Source organism: Apodemus sylvaticus, chromosome X, assembly GCF_947179515.1.
Source record: "Apodemus sylvaticus chromosome X, mApoSyl1.1, whole genome shotgun sequence".
Classification (NCBI taxonomy): Eukaryota; Metazoa; Chordata; class Mammalia; order Rodentia; family Muridae; genus Apodemus; species Apodemus sylvaticus.
This window is the reverse complement of record NC_067495.1, coordinates 103164050-103179767: the sequence shown is the minus strand read 5'-3', so window position 1 is coordinate 103179767 and position 15718 is coordinate 103164050. Positions and strand designations below refer to the sequence as shown.

General features: G+C 36.8%; 1 protein-coding gene across 1 annotated transcript in view; it reads right to left on the bottom strand.

The window, feature by feature from the left end:
* The window catches only part of Col4a5 (collagen type IV alpha 5 chain), a 222209-nt gene that overhangs the window by 76812 nt on the left and 129679 nt on the right, over positions 1-15718 (bottom strand). Inside the window, exons 20-29 of the mRNA XM_052171348.1 lie at positions 13256-13429; positions 12849-12932; positions 11797-11889; positions 10421-10491; positions 9947-10138; positions 8876-9044; positions 7159-7251; positions 6959-7063; positions 5659-5756; positions 4077-4227 (exon numbers count right to left, since the gene is read on the bottom strand). Coding sequence (XP_052027308.1) covers positions 4077-4227; positions 5659-5756; positions 6959-7063; positions 7159-7251; positions 8876-9044; positions 9947-10138; positions 10421-10491; positions 11797-11889; positions 12849-12932; positions 13256-13429 — 1230 coding nt within the window. The remainder of the gene's footprint in view (positions 1-4076; positions 4228-5658; positions 5757-6958; positions 7064-7158; positions 7252-8875; positions 9045-9946; positions 10139-10420; positions 10492-11796; positions 11890-12848; positions 12933-13255; positions 13430-15718) is intronic.

Genomic DNA, 15718 nt, shown 5'->3' with positions numbered 1-15718 from the left:
AAAATTCTTGCCAACCGAATCCAAGAACACATCAAAATGATCATCCACCATGATCAAGTAGGCTTTATCCCGGGAATGCAGGGTTGGTTCAATATACGGAAATCCATCAATACAATCCACTACATAAACAAACTTAAAGAACAAAACCACATGGTCATTTCATTGGATGCTGAAAAAGCATTTGACAAAATTCAGCATCCTTTCATGCTTAAAGTCTTGGAGAGAACAGGAATTCAAGGCCCATACCTAAACATAATAAAAGCAATATACAGCAAACCGGTAGCCAGCATCAAACTAAATGGAGAGAAACTTGAAGCAATCCCACTGAAATCAGGGACCAGACAAGGCTGCCCCCTTTCTCCTTATCTTTTCAATATTGTACTTGAAGTACTAGCTCGGGCAATTCGACAACATAAGGAGGTCAAAGGGATACAAATAGGAAAGGAAGAAATCAAACTATCATTATTTGCAGACGACATGATAGTCTACCTAAGTTACCCAAAAAACTCCACTAGAGAGCTCCTATAGCTGATAAACAACTTCAGCAAAGTGGCAGGTTATAAAATCAACTCAAGCAAATCAGTGGCCTTCCTATACTCACAGGATAAGCAGGCTGAGAAAGAAATTGGGGAAATGACCCCCTTCACAATAGCCACAAACTGTATAAAGTATCTTGGGGTGACTCTTGCAAAACATGTGAAAGATCTGTATGACAAGAACTTCAAGACTCTGAAGAAGGAAATGGAAGAAGACCTCAAAAAATGGGAAAACCTCCCATGCTCATGGATCGGTAGAATCAATATAGTTAAAATGGCCATTTTGCCTAAAGCACTATACAGATTCAATGCAATACCGATCAAAATCCCAACTCAATTCTTCACAGAGTTAGAAAGAGCAATTATCAAATTCATCTGGAACAACAAAAAACCCAGGATAGCTAAAACTATTCTCAGCAACAAAAGAAAATCTGGGGGAATCAGTATCCCTGACCTCAAGCAATACTACAGAGCAATAGTGTTAAAAACTGCATGGTATTGGTACAGTGACAGGCAGGAGGATCAATGGAACAGGATTGAAGATCCAGAAATGAACCCACACACCTATGGCCACTTGATCCTTGACAAAGGGGCTGAAAACATCCAATGGAAAAAAGATAGCCTTTTCAACAAATGGTGCTGGTTCAACTGGAGGTCAGCATGCAGAAGAATGCGAATTGATCCAGCCTTGTCTCCTTGTACTAAGCTCAAATCCAAATGGATCAAGGACCTCCACATAAAGCCAGACACTCTCAAGCTAATAGAAGAGAAACTGGGGAAGACCCTTGAGGACATCGGTACAGGGAGAAAGTTTCTGAACAGAACACCAATAGCGTATGCTCTAAGAGCAAGAACTGACAAATGGGACCTCATAAGGTTACAGAGTTTCTGTAAGGCAAAGGACACCATCAAGAGGACAGATCGGCAACCAACAAATTGGGAAAAGATCTTCACCAATCCTACATCAGATAGAGGGCTAATATCCAATATATATAAAGAACTCAAGAAGTTAGACTCCAGAAAACCGAACAACCCTATTAAAAATGGGGTACAGAGTTAAATAAAGAATTCTCACCTGAAGACCTTCGGATGGCGGAGAAGCATCTTAAAAAATGCTCAACTTCATTAGTCATCAGGGAAATGCAAATCAAAACAACCCTGAGATTTCACCTTACACCAGTCAGAATGGCTAAGATTAAAAATTCAGGAGACAGCAGGTGTTGGAGAGGGTGTGGAGAAAGAGGAACACTCCTCCACTGCTGGTGGGGTTGCAAATTGGTACAACCACTCTGGAAATCAGTCTGGCGGTTCCTCCGAAAACTGGGCACCTCACTTCCAGAAGATCCTGCTATACCACTCCTGGGCATATATCCAGAGGATTCCCCACCATGTAATAAGGATACATGCTCTACTATGTTCATAGCAGCCCTATTTATAATTGCCAGATGCTGGAAAGAACCCAGGTATCCCTCAACAGAAGAGTGGATGCAAAAAATGTCTTATATCTACACAATGGAGTACTATTCAGCCATTAGAAACAATGAATTCATGAAATTCTTAGGCAAATGGATGGAGCTAGAGAACATCATACTAAGTGAGGTAACCCAGACTCAAAAGGTGAATCATGGTATGCACTCACTAATAAGTGGTTATTAACCTAGAAAACTGGAACACCCAAAACATAATCCAAACATCAAATGAGGTACAAGAAGAAAGGAGGAGTGGTCCCTGGTTCTGGAGAGACTCAGTGAAGCAGTATTCGGCAAAACCAGAACGGGGAAGTGGGAAGTGGTGGGAGGGAGGACAGGGGAAGAGAAGGGGGCTTATGGGACTTTCGGGGAGGGGGGGGCTAGAAAAGGGGAAATCATTTGAAATGTAAATAATTTATATCGAATAAAAAAAATTTAAAAAAAAAACAAGTGAACACATTTGTGAGCACAGTTCTAATCTTAGCTGTATGCATAAGCATACTCAAAGCATATATCCATCAAAAGATTCAGAGAACTCGTTGAACAGCTTCTCTCATAGTACTCAGCAACTTGGCACAGCCTAGGGATCATAACAATGGTACCTTCAAGAATTTACTAGAAATAAAAAGTAGTGAGGATATTTTTCTAAAAACATACTCAGTGAAAGACACTTTATAAGAATGTACATATTGCGTGTTCCTGCAAACAGGGATTTAAGGAAAGACAGAACGTTCGTAATGATATTGGTATGGTTGCCACCCACTAATTGGAAATTGGAATAAGGACGTGTGTGTGTTTGTGTGAGTGTGTGTGTATGTGTGTGTGTGTGTGAGTGAGTGTGTGTGTGTGTGTGTGTGTGTGTGTGTGTACCAGGACTTTGAGCATGGCAGGAAAATGCATTTCCAATGAGCATCCCAAGCCCTGGAATATATCATATTAGATTGTGTTTATCAATACATCTATGGATTTTATATAGAAATAAAACACATAGACAACTTTGGGATTGTAGTTATTATATACCTGATGAGTATTAGGGAGAAGAGCACCATTTTTGCAACTTGTTTTGATATTCATCAAAAAGAAATTAATGATTTATATAATCACGGATAGATGAACAGATATATGACAAAATATGTATAATAAAATACTCACCATAGAACATCAGTGGTGGGTGCATATAGCAGTCACAGTATTGCCTTTTCTACCTTGTATTATACATACCATTTCTATTTCTGGGGCTAAGGAATGAACACAGGTCCTTCCACACACTAGGCAAGTTTCCTACTGTAGAGCTCTACCTCTAGCTATTATATCTGCAGTATTTTATTTACAAATAATTTTGAATGAAACAAAACGTTACATATAGGGCCTAAGCAGCAGGCAGAAAGCTATTTGATATGCAATTCTTTGTAATGTTTCTGTGTATTTGAAAATTTACAATGGAATGTTTTAAAGTATACTGATAAATTGACTTACTTCCACAAGGCTAGAAAAAGCCAGGAGTTTTTTGTTTGTTGTTGTTTTTGTTTTGTTTTGTTTTAACTATAGTTGGGAAGGGCTTGGAGGAAACAAGTGCTTCCTTCATTGTTGGTAGGGGTGTAAAATGACTCAGACAGAGAGACACTTCATACTACCCAGAGATGCTCTTACCTTTACTGAGAAAATTAATTTTTGCTACTCTAATCTGCTATTGTACCTGTGCACATCTAAATAACATGTGATATTATTTGCAATTAGAAAAGACTGGCAAAAAATCCATTCCTACAAGTAGTAACTGATAGTAAACCCATATAATGCAATACGAGGCCAGTGAATTCTTTTAAATGTACATTACATGGAGTAAATCTTAAATTATAAAATTATATAAAACAAATCAAAAGACAAGAGGCAATTATATCCTCTGGTTTGATAAATGAAAAAAAACCTAGTGCAATCTCAGTGAAGTTAGAACAGTGGCAGACAGCTATCATGGACTTTCCATTTAGCTTGCTTACTACCCATAACCTTTTCCAAAGGTTTCAATATCAATGAAAGTTTAAAACAAATTGAAAAGTAACAAGAGCCTCCATACCTTTTGGTCCAGGTAGCCCATCCAAGCCAGTGCGTCCTGGAGGACCTGGAGGTCCTGGGAAACCACGATCACCTTTTGGACCAGGTGTTCCTTTGAAACCTGGGAATCCTGGTGGCCCAGGTGGCCCAGGTAACCCAAATCCAGGCTCTCCCTTAAGCACACACATGACAAAACACAAGGAAAAGTCCCGTGACTTTCCTGATGCTTACCATTTACTACAGAGAATTTAAAGCATTGAATACAAAGTAATATTTTTTCTTCCATACTAAGGAAAAGATATTTAAATTAAAAATAATGTGTGTGTGTTAGAGAGGATATCTGGAAGGATCAGAAATAGGGTTTAGTAAAAGTAAATTAAATGAGTACGGCAGTTAACTGAAAAGCAAGGGAGGGAATGTGAATATTACTGAGGATTAGATAATCCAAACAATTAGTTTAACATGACTAAGTCTTATAATGCCATTGAGATTTCTATATAAAATTTTCATTTAGTCAGATATGAATGGTGAGGCATTTGTAAGTGAAATGATGTAATTTTGAGATTTGGTTTAAATGAGACCACCGCCTTCCGGAAACACAGGAGAAGGTCAAGAAAGTGTTACTATAATCTTAGCAATTTTGTACCTGGCTGACACATATATGAAGGTTTATTACATTATTTTTTGAGCTTTGTGTTTATTTGAAAATGATCATCATAAAATAAAAACAAGCCAAAAGAGATGTAGTTTTCTCATGAGAGTCTGTCAGCTGTTTTTCCATGAGGAAAACAAGTAATAATGATGAAACCCAGTGAGATTAACACATTTAAGCACAGAAAATTCAGGAAGAGTAGGGATAATTTACATGCTGCAGCAGTTTGCTGAAGACTGACTGAAAAGTGTTTGAAGTTAGATAAGATACAATGGAAGAAATAAAAAGGGAGTTATTAGCAGTACCGAATAGCAGTGATTTTGCTTGTGTATATTTAATGGAATTGGGACAGAGGAAACAATACAGGAAGGACTTGATATATCCAGCACAATTTTACCAATCATCACACATATACAAGTTATGAAATGGGTTATTGTTTGTATACATAACCACAGGCCAAGCTGATAACTGGATTCTTCCAAGGAATCCAACAAACTACCAGTCTAAAACAAGGTCAGAAACTTTTTGGATCTAAGTATTAAGTTCTATTAAAGATGGTTTGAGATTGGTTATTTTTAAATGAAAATATAGCTAAGTATTATCAATATAATAAAGACTTGGGGCAATGTCTAAGATGAATAGGAACTGGAACTAAGGACAGTAGAGAAGACAGAAAAATGAAAAGGGGGGTAAATTAAAATGTTCCAGACTGGGGTTTGAAAGATGGCTCAGAAGGTCAGTGCTCTTGTAGAGAATCCAGGTTCGATTTCCAGCACCGACATGGGCGTTAACTACTGTCTGTGACTTCAGTCCCAGGGCCTCTGAGGCTCTCTTCTGACCTCCACACTCTCCACACCAGCCACTCACATGGTGCATGTATATACACATGCAGACAAATCACTCATACACATAAAATAAAAAATAAATAAATCCTTTAAAAAATATTTCAGACCTTTGGTCCTGGAAAGCCTGGTAACCCAGGAGGCCCTTCTGGACCCATTCTTCCTGGGGCCCCAGGGGCTCCTGGAGGTCCCGGAATTCCTGGAAAACCTGTAAAATAGCAAGTCATTGTTTTTAACCCACAGAAATAATAAACTTTAAGATAAGTAGTTACATTCCCATCTCCCTAATCATGCTTTTTACACTGATATGTTAAAAGTACAGGAACATTCTGTATGTCCATTTCGAATCAGGCCTAATAGACATCTGTGATTCGCTCAATCACCTTATCATTTCATTTCCACAGAATAATGGCTGTAGAAGAAAATATGCTCTTCTGAAATATATACTACATCAGAATTAAATATAGTGAATCAATAACATACATAAATACAGACCTTTCCTTCTGCTTACATTGTAATGTAATGTGACAGAATGTCAAACATGTCCTTCTATAGATGAGCTAGATACAACTGTATGTATTATATAAGCATTAACACATAAAATCAAATCTGTCATTTATAAAACAAAATTGGTAGAAGTAAAGAACTGTCATCACCCAAAGGTGCTGCCGTGCTATTCATAAGAATAAATACTGAGAAGAGTAAAGCACAACTATAGAAAGAAAAACTAAAATTATCAATAAATCAAAGGAATATTTACTTGGGATAAAATATTGCATAAGTGAATAGTGAATCTGTTTTCTGATTAATAGAATCTATTAATGCAATACATATCTATGTATTTCCTGCTACAGTTCCAAGAACTATTCAAAGCTCTAAAATACAATGATGGATATAAATGTAATAATTCCCATGATGTTCTTTAGCATATGAATAATTTTTACATCTCTGAAATGTAGATGGATTCATCACTAGACTGTTTTAGAAAATGAACTCCAGGTTCAGTGAGAGATCAGGTCTCTAAAATTAAGGTTCATATGATGACTTTTCTTCTTTTATATTTATTTTTATCATTTCAATTTTATATGAATAGGTGTTTTATCTGCATATATGTACATGAACCAGGTATGTCCCTAGTGTCTTAAGAAGCCAGAGGAGAGCATTGAATCCATTAGACCTAGACAGTTAAGAGTAGTTAGGAACTGCCATGGAGATGCTAAGAATTAAATCCTGGTCTTCTGGAAGAGCAGGCAGTGTTCTTAGTCACTGAGTCATTTTTTCCAGCCCCAATGTGGCTTTTCATATACAGACATATACCAAAAAAGTTACATCTACTTTGTTTTATATTGTGAAAGAATAGTATCTTACTAAGGAGGTAATCTACACTACCCCATACCTCATCCTACATACCTTTGGGACCAGGTGGTCCAGGAGGCCCAATCCCAGGGATACCTGGTTCTCCTTTGCTACCAGGTATTCCTGGCAGGCCTGGTTGGCCTGGAGGTCCAGGATCACCTACAGAAAAACAGCACTGTAAGAATGGGGAACATCTAAAAGAAAGAAATTCAGTGATGAAGTTGTCTTTAAATAAAATAAAATTATTCGCATACCTGGAAGACCCACTTCACCATCTCTGCCTGGATTACCTGGCAAGCCAGGCTTTCCTGGATGGGTTATGGTCTGGCCTGGATCACCTTTAGGACCTAAAGACAAATGGATCGCTCCCAGTGAGGAACATTTACTTGGCTAATATTAACAATCCCACTTTATATATTCTAGGAAGGTATCAAACAGAAGGATGAAATTTCAAAAGGCAAGGCAGACTATGCTTTTATGTACTTCCATGATTAAAGACACTTAATAATTAATTTTAGATGTCAGCCTGACTAGACTAAAGAATATCCAGGTAGCTGATGAAATAATTATCTCTGCTTTATGCCTATGGCCCATGATTCCAGAAAAGAAGTGTATTTAAATCAGTGATTTAAGGAAGGAAGGTTTACCTTTGCACAATATGGACCATTATCATCCAATCGAAGAGGGCATGTATAGTACAACAACAAAAACAAAACATAGAAAATCTCTTTCTCTCTCTCTCCCTCTCTCTCCCTCTCTCCCTGCCCCTCCCCTGCCCCTCCCTCTCTCTCTCCCTCTCTCCCTGCCCCTCCCCTGCCCCTCCCCCTCCTTCACCCTCTCCCCTCCCCTTCCCCTTCTCTCTCCCTCTCTCCCTCTCTCCCTCTCTCCCCCTCTCCTTCTCTCCCTCTCCCCCTCACTCCCTCCGTCTCCCTCTCCCCTCCCCTTCTCTCTCTCTCTCTCTCCCTCTCCCCCCCCCCTCTCTCATTCATCTGGAACACCTATCTTCTCCTTCCCTTTAGTATCAGAACATAAACTGAAATAGGAAGGTAGCCCCACCAACAAAGTATCTGCAGAACAAGAATCTTTATTAAGATCCTCAGCACCCATAAAACTATAGTCATAGCAGCACATGTCTATAACCCACATACCCTTTTAGGGGAGGGAGGGAGGGAAACAGACCCTTGGAGCACTAACTAGTCAGTCTAGCAATATCAATGAACTCCAGGTTCGGTGAGGGAATGGTCTCCAAAATTAAGGTACATGTTTTTGACCCTCAAAACATATATGTAAATGTATATGTATACGTATACGCATACGCATACGCATACGTATACGTATACATATAAATGCAATATTATACAGACAAAGCAGGCTCTTTTTATGTATTGAAGAATATATATGTGTGTGTGCACCTGTGTGTGTGTGTGTGCATGTGTGCCTGTGTGTTTATAGGAACACACACATATAATACATTTAAAGGAAAGGAATCTAAATTTGAGAAAGAGCAAGGGGTTTACATGGGAGATGGGAAGAGTTGGGGGGATAAAGGTAAGGCAGAAAATATATAATATCATTCTTTTAAAATATTAATAAAACCAGTCATGTGCATGTGCACTTCCCAGTGACATGGATGCAATGACACAAACACATATACAAGAACAAAATACAAATAACACTCCCAACATTGACTGAAATAAGGTAACAAGTAATCTTACTTTATAGAAAAACATTCTATTTCCTTCCTATAAGCATATAGATAGCCAGAGAAACATATTTCCCAGGATTTTTTTTAACTTTTATCTATCATCTATCTATTTATCTATCTATCTATCTATCTATCTATCTATCTATCTATCTACCTATCTTTCTTTCTTTCTCTTTCTTTTTTCTATGTATTTATGTACGTATATATGCATGTATGTGTCTGTCTTTCTGCTTTTAAAATAAAACAAACAATAATAGTAAACATACCTGGTAATCCAGGCTGGCCCGGATTTCCTGCCACACCTTGTACGCCTTTTTCACCCATGGGGCCTGGAGGTCCAAAACCAACAGGGCCAGGAGGTCCCATATTTCCCGGGAGACCTGGTAAACCTGGGTTCCCAGGGGGACCTCTTTCACCCTTAAAAGTAATTCCTCCCTGAAAATGAAAATGTTTAAGACAGAAAAACATTGATGTAACAACTTCATGTAGGTTAACATGAATGAAGAGAGCCAGGGACTTGACCCAGCCATAAGTATTTCTTAAAGTTATCCTATATAACTGTTATGTTCTTATGTTGAATCTATGATTACTTCCTAACTCATTACCTCCTTCAACAAATATTTCTGAATTCTACCTTCCAGTGGTACAAGCTGAGAAGATAAGTGGGTCAATCTCTGCTCTCAAAAATCTTACATCCTACTGTGAGTTGAGATGGTTATTGGCTATTTATCCTATTAAAATATATATGAACATATGTATTATGCATATATAAGTATATATATATATATATATATCCCATTCAAATATCATATACTGTATGTCAAATATAAAAAGAGATTGTTCATTTATGCTCAGTATTTGTCTCTTTAGTATCTTAAACTGGCTCTCTACTCACACATATCTATAATACTTCTATATAAACAGAACAAATTAAATTTCTATTTATGCTTATAAAAATCCCAGAGATGTTTAGAATAAGACAAATCCCTCACTGACTCCTAAGCATTTAACTTCCTCTCTATCTAATCAATACCATACAGAGTTAAGAAGGAGCTTATAAAACTGAAGTAAAACAGGAAGGAAACTCTAGTATCAATGTACCATTTCAATGTAAAATCATATTATTTTAGGCATTAGTAGAGTATTTAAGTACTAGGCTCCCTTTTCATTTTAATTTAGCAAGTGCTTTTTTGGAGGTAGAGAGTACTGAAAATTGAACTTAGGTACTTCACATTCGCACCAATTACAAGTTTTACCATTGAGATACAACCTCATCCTGAAGCAAACATTACTAAATAACAATTTGACATAAAAGCAAGAACATCAATCCAACTCACAGGCTCTCCTTTGGGGCCAGGGAGTCCTGGCAAACCATCCTTTCCAGGATTACCAGGTAGACCAGGAAGCCCTGGAGCTCCCGGGGAACCCAACTCTCCTTTGTCACCTTTCATTCCTGGAAGAGTAAGGACATCTCCGGGGTCACCCTTAGATCCTGGAAAGCCTGGAGCACCTGGAGGTCCAGGTATGCCCTGTGTTGGAAGAAGAAATTGGGAGAAGAAAGAAACAAGGTAATCAGAAATTTTTTATAATATTTCTACCTCCAGTTTGCTCCATTAACCATACAACAACATTACATATGTTACTATACAAAGTAACATATGAAGTAAGGATGGCAAAGCAGAGAGAGGGAAGAAATAAAATTAATTATAATTTAAACTAAATTTATATGTATCTGTTCACAAGTGAAAAATCAAAGGGCACATGGCATCTTTCAGTACTTTGTGGCTCAAAATATAATAATCAAAGCTTACTGGCAATCCTTTCGGACCAGTTGTCCCAGCTTGTCCTTTGTCGCCTTTCTCTCCTGGGATTCCAAGAGATCCTAAGACACACATAGATCAGGTGAGCACTGAGCCTTAACCCACCAATCACATGCATCTAGAAATCAGCACATCACGATCTTCAATTTTAAACAGAGAACTCTATTGCATTTAACTCAGATTCTTTCTTCTTTCGTGTTCTCGATAGGAAGAAATCAGGAGTTCTTATAAATTAATATTCAACAGCACTTACAGCACTATATCCCCATGTATTTCTAACTCCAGAGTATTCTTTTGCAAAGTTTACATCTACTAGAAACTGTGAGGTGGGGCATGAGTCCCTATACCCCTCCTACTGCCCCTGGGAGAAGAAAGGAAAGGAGCCTGCTTATCTTAATGTTTACTTATACAATATTCCTATATCTTTTCTAGCTCTTTCTTCAGTTTGCCATTCCTTAACATTTGGTTTAAGAGATCTGTTTGGGACTAGACATTACAAGGAGAATGTTATTAAAGCAGTAATTGTACAGATGAAGTTCTGCCCTAACTGCATTATTATTTCCTGGCTATTAGTTTAAAAGTTAATACTTGGATACTGTTATGAACTGTTTAATCCAATGCTAGTGAATCAGAACTTGTGAATGGGGTCCAGCAATTTGGATTTTAGCAAACCTTCTGTGTGTTTATTTATTCACAAGTTTAAGGCAAACCAGACTGGAAGTATGGCTATATTACTTGCTCCTAGTGGCAGCTATGAAACTTGCTAAAGGTATTTTCTAACTCCCAATGATTTTGTGTGGTTGATAGATGTACTATTTTGGAATCTATTATCAGTCTGGACACACATTTTATATATAACCTCAAGAATATGCAATATTAGTATATGTAAAGAGTTAATGGAGTGGAATAATTGCGATTCTGAAAAATGATTCAAAATTAGGAGGGATGACATATATATAGAAAGAATATTGGCAGCTGGTTGCCAGAAGTTTAATAGAAACCATGTTCCTTAATGACAATATGTAATATATCCCCAGTGGCTCTGCCTCTGAAAACCATACTCGTGGTCCAGATAGTATGAACATTCTCCCTAGTTTTCTTGAAGAAAATTCTCACTCTAAATGTCATTTCACTTTTGGGACAATGTAATTTTTTTGAATAACAACAAATGCTATGAGAGAGAATGTTGGTAGCTTCCAGTTATATACAGAAGTTCAATTTATTTCACAAAAGAGGCATTTCATACTCAAAAAATTTCTAGATATAAGTGACTACCTATAAAATGGTAACCTAACATCATAAAATAATTAACATACTCAAAAGAGTCAAAAGATATTAAAAGATTGGCTATATTAAGGATATTTTACCTGGAGGACCTGGGAGACCTGGTAAACCAGGTTGGCCTGGAGGCCCTGAAATGCCAGTTCCAATACAGTTGAAGCAAGTATCACCTTTGTCACCTGGCAAACAAAAAAACAAAAAAACAAAACTAAAAAACAAAAAAAACAAAAACAACAACAACAAAAAAAAAAAAACCCAAGTATTATTGGAAGGGCTACTTAAACCTTCTTTTGACGAGATGCTAAAGAAGTCAGCTGTAAGAAATAATCGCATTCCTATCAAACAGTGTGACTAGAGAAGCCCATGTCTAAAATCAAATTTTAGACAAAATAATGTTGAGTGCCCAGTGTATATAGAGAAGAGTTTAAGTATTTGTGACATACTGATAAAGAAAATAGACAAAATTCCATGTTTTTCATTTATTTCTTTTTTACCTTTTTTTATTAGATCTATTCTTAATTTGCATTTCAAATGCTGTCCTTTTTTCTGATTCCCCTCTACCAGAAAATCTCCTAACCCCTCCCCGTGCCCCTGCTTACCACTCCACCCACTCTAGCTTTCCTGTAGTTACCAAGGTACTTGCGGGGCACAACTGTAAGTATCTCTGTGTAGGTGGTGGCATAGATCCTTGCAAGTGTGTGTTATTACTTTGTCAATGAAGAAGGAAGCAAGTTAAGAATTTTAAAGTGATAATTACTAAGTATAGAAAGAGAAATGAAGATGCTAAACCTCAGTTCCAAATGAATAAAAAAGGATGTGAGGAAACAGCAAAGCAGTCAAGCTTAATGATAGAGTTGATTTCAATGAGGGGGGATATAATTTAAGCTGAATTAAGAGGAAAGAAAATATACTATTAAGTTATGGCTAATCTAAAGTAGGTCTCAGTGGGAGGCGTGCTGGAGTCATAGATGTTGTAAGCTAAAAAAGAGCTAAGATATGAAACCAAAACTATAAACATATACACTATTTTTTAAGGAGATGCTATTGGAGCATGAGCTTGGGAATGGCTGTCTTAAGATAGAATACAGGGCATTCTGCTAATGACCTTAAAGAATGAGAGGATGCTCAGGGATCAAACCTTTTACTCCTTGCTCTCCTTGGAGTCCTTTATCACCTGGAGATCCTGGGGGCCCTGGAGGGCCTGCTTTACAGATTTCATCACCTGAGTTTGAAGATAAAATAGCAAGTTAATTGTCATTAAGTGTTAATAAGACTAGAGGAAAACAACAGAAAGATAAGAAAAAATATTTATTTTCAATTATTTCTCTGTAAAAATACAGCTCAATTAGCAATATGACAACAGATTATTGATAATCAACACTATTTGAGCCCCAATCAATGACCAAAATCACAAATTCAAAATAACAGTATAAACTCTTAGATACCAGGAACATAAATAATGATGCCAAACATCAGTCAGATTCACTTATAAATGAAGTAACAGCAGAAGAACAGCTAAATTGGCAGGATGAAATCACAGCTTACTGGATGGCAACTGGGGCCCAGGAGGACCAGGAGGTCCTGGAAGGCCAGGAGCCCCAGGCAGTCCATCAAGTCCAGGAGATCCAGGAATACAAATTCCAGGGGGACCTTCATCACCTTTCTGGCCCCTTTCACCAGGATATCCAGGAGGACCAGGGGGACCTATGACTGCTGTCCCTAGATGAGAAAAAAATACATGTTAAAGTGACCAAAATCATCTTATCTTGTACATAATTATTTTTATCCTCAAGGAGACATTAGGCATGATACAATCTGCCTTTAATATAATTTTGGTTGGATTTTCTTTTTTGCATTTGAAAAATTATATTTTTAGTAAACAAAACAATGGGTTGCATTATTGGCATGTATACATATGCTCATATCCACCCTCACAGTACTGTATTCATCTCTTGCCCTACTCTTCCTTACCCTCTTTTCTCCACCCAGTCATCTTTCTGCTTCCATTTCACACTCTATAAGGCTAAATTAGATTCTGCATCAAAGAGACAATGTGCACTATTTTGTCTTCTTCCCATTTGCTGTTCATGTTTTAAACCCCTTCCTTCCCAACTTTGTCCCTGTTCAATTCTTTTTTTTTTTTGTCTAAGGTTTTCTATGATAATTAACATTTGCAAGGAAGAACTTTTTAAATGATGCAACACTTTAAGTATAAGGCATAATTATTTAAAGTAATAGCCAGGCAGTGGTAGTGCACACCTTTAAATCCAGCACTTAGGTGATAGAGGAAGGTGAATCTGGGAGTTCGAGACCTGTCTGATCTAGTGAGTTCCAAGAGAACCATAAAGAGTGAGACTGTCTTAAAAACCAACAAACAAGAGTAATTTTATGACTTTTGAAGTTAATAATAAATTAATACACTCTTTTTGACAAGATGATGGGAGTAGGGGTAATATGGGGTGGAGAGAAAGTTTAACAAAAACTTTGGCTGCATGAACAACCATAGAGGTGTGCTACAAAAGGCTGCCATTCAGATATGGCATGACCATTGAAAATCTGGAATACACAGCAGCTATGGATCCTTTTAAAAGATGGGCCCTGATAAAATTGAAGAAATATATAGAAAAACATGTTCAAATTAAAGATTATCATAGAAATTATATAGGTAAAATGATAGGCATAAAGATAATTCTAAGTTGATTGAAGGTGGAATTATAAACATTTTCAGATAATGTTGAAGATTTACATGGAAAATATTTCTGGTAAAATTCAAGAAATAAATAGACAAACATGTTAAAATTGACTATTTCATGGAAAATTTTACTTAAAAATGGTAGATATGAAAACTCTAAATTAATTGAAGGTGGAATTAGAAACATTTGTGATAAAATCTTCAAGTTTATCAGAAAATGTTTATAATTCCACTTTCAATCAACTTAGGAATACTTTTATACCTACCATTATTATATCTATATAAAATTTTCTGTGATAATCTTCAATTCTATCATGTTTTCCTACATTTTTCTACAATTTTATCATAAATATTTTCCATGTAAATCTTCAATTCTATCATAAAATGTTTCTATCCCATATTTCAATTAATTTAGCAATGTTTTATATGTCTACCACTTTACGCTTTAATTTTCCATGAAAATCGTCAATTTTAACGGGTGGATCTGAAATATTTTCCATGTAAATCTTTAATTTTATCATAAAGTGTTTTTACTTCCCTTTTCAATAAATCTTTTAAAAAATTAAAAAAAAAAAAAAGACGGGCCCTTCAACACGAGAAAAGAAAGTACCTCAGGGATCTCCTCCTTCCTGAGGACCTTGGGAGTGTTGATGGTTGATGGAGGAGGGGTGTTACTTTTTATTAATAGTGTTGTGACTGGACAGGGGCTAGTTAGGAAGAAGGGGCTCAAAGGGAAATTAAGGGAGATGACAGAAGTAAATGAGGCTGAATATAATCACAGTACATTATATACAGTTATGAAACTATGCAAAAGCAAAAAGAGAGTGGGTACTTCAATAATATCAAATAAAAGGTAACTCTGCTCCTGGACATTTTTCAGCCTCACAGCCTATTTTTACACATCAATACACTTTATGCTTTGTTTTCAAAACTACTAAGGAAATTAAAAATTATTTTCTACATTTAACCAGCAAATTGGGAAAAGATCTTCACCAACCCTACATTTGACGGAGGGCTAATATCCAATATATACAAAGAACTCAAGAAGTTAGACCCCAGAAAACCAAAAACCCTATTAAAAATGGGGTACAGAGCTAAACAAAGAATTTTCACCCGATGAACTTCTAATGGCAGAGAAGCATCTTAAAAAATGCTCAACTTCATTAGTCATTAGGGAAATGCAAATCAAAACAACCCTGAGATTTCACCTTACAACAGTCAGAATGGCTAAGATTAAAAACTCAGGAGACAGCAGGTGTTGGCAAGGATGTGGAGAAAGAGGAACACTCCTCCACTGCTGGTGGGATTGCAAATTG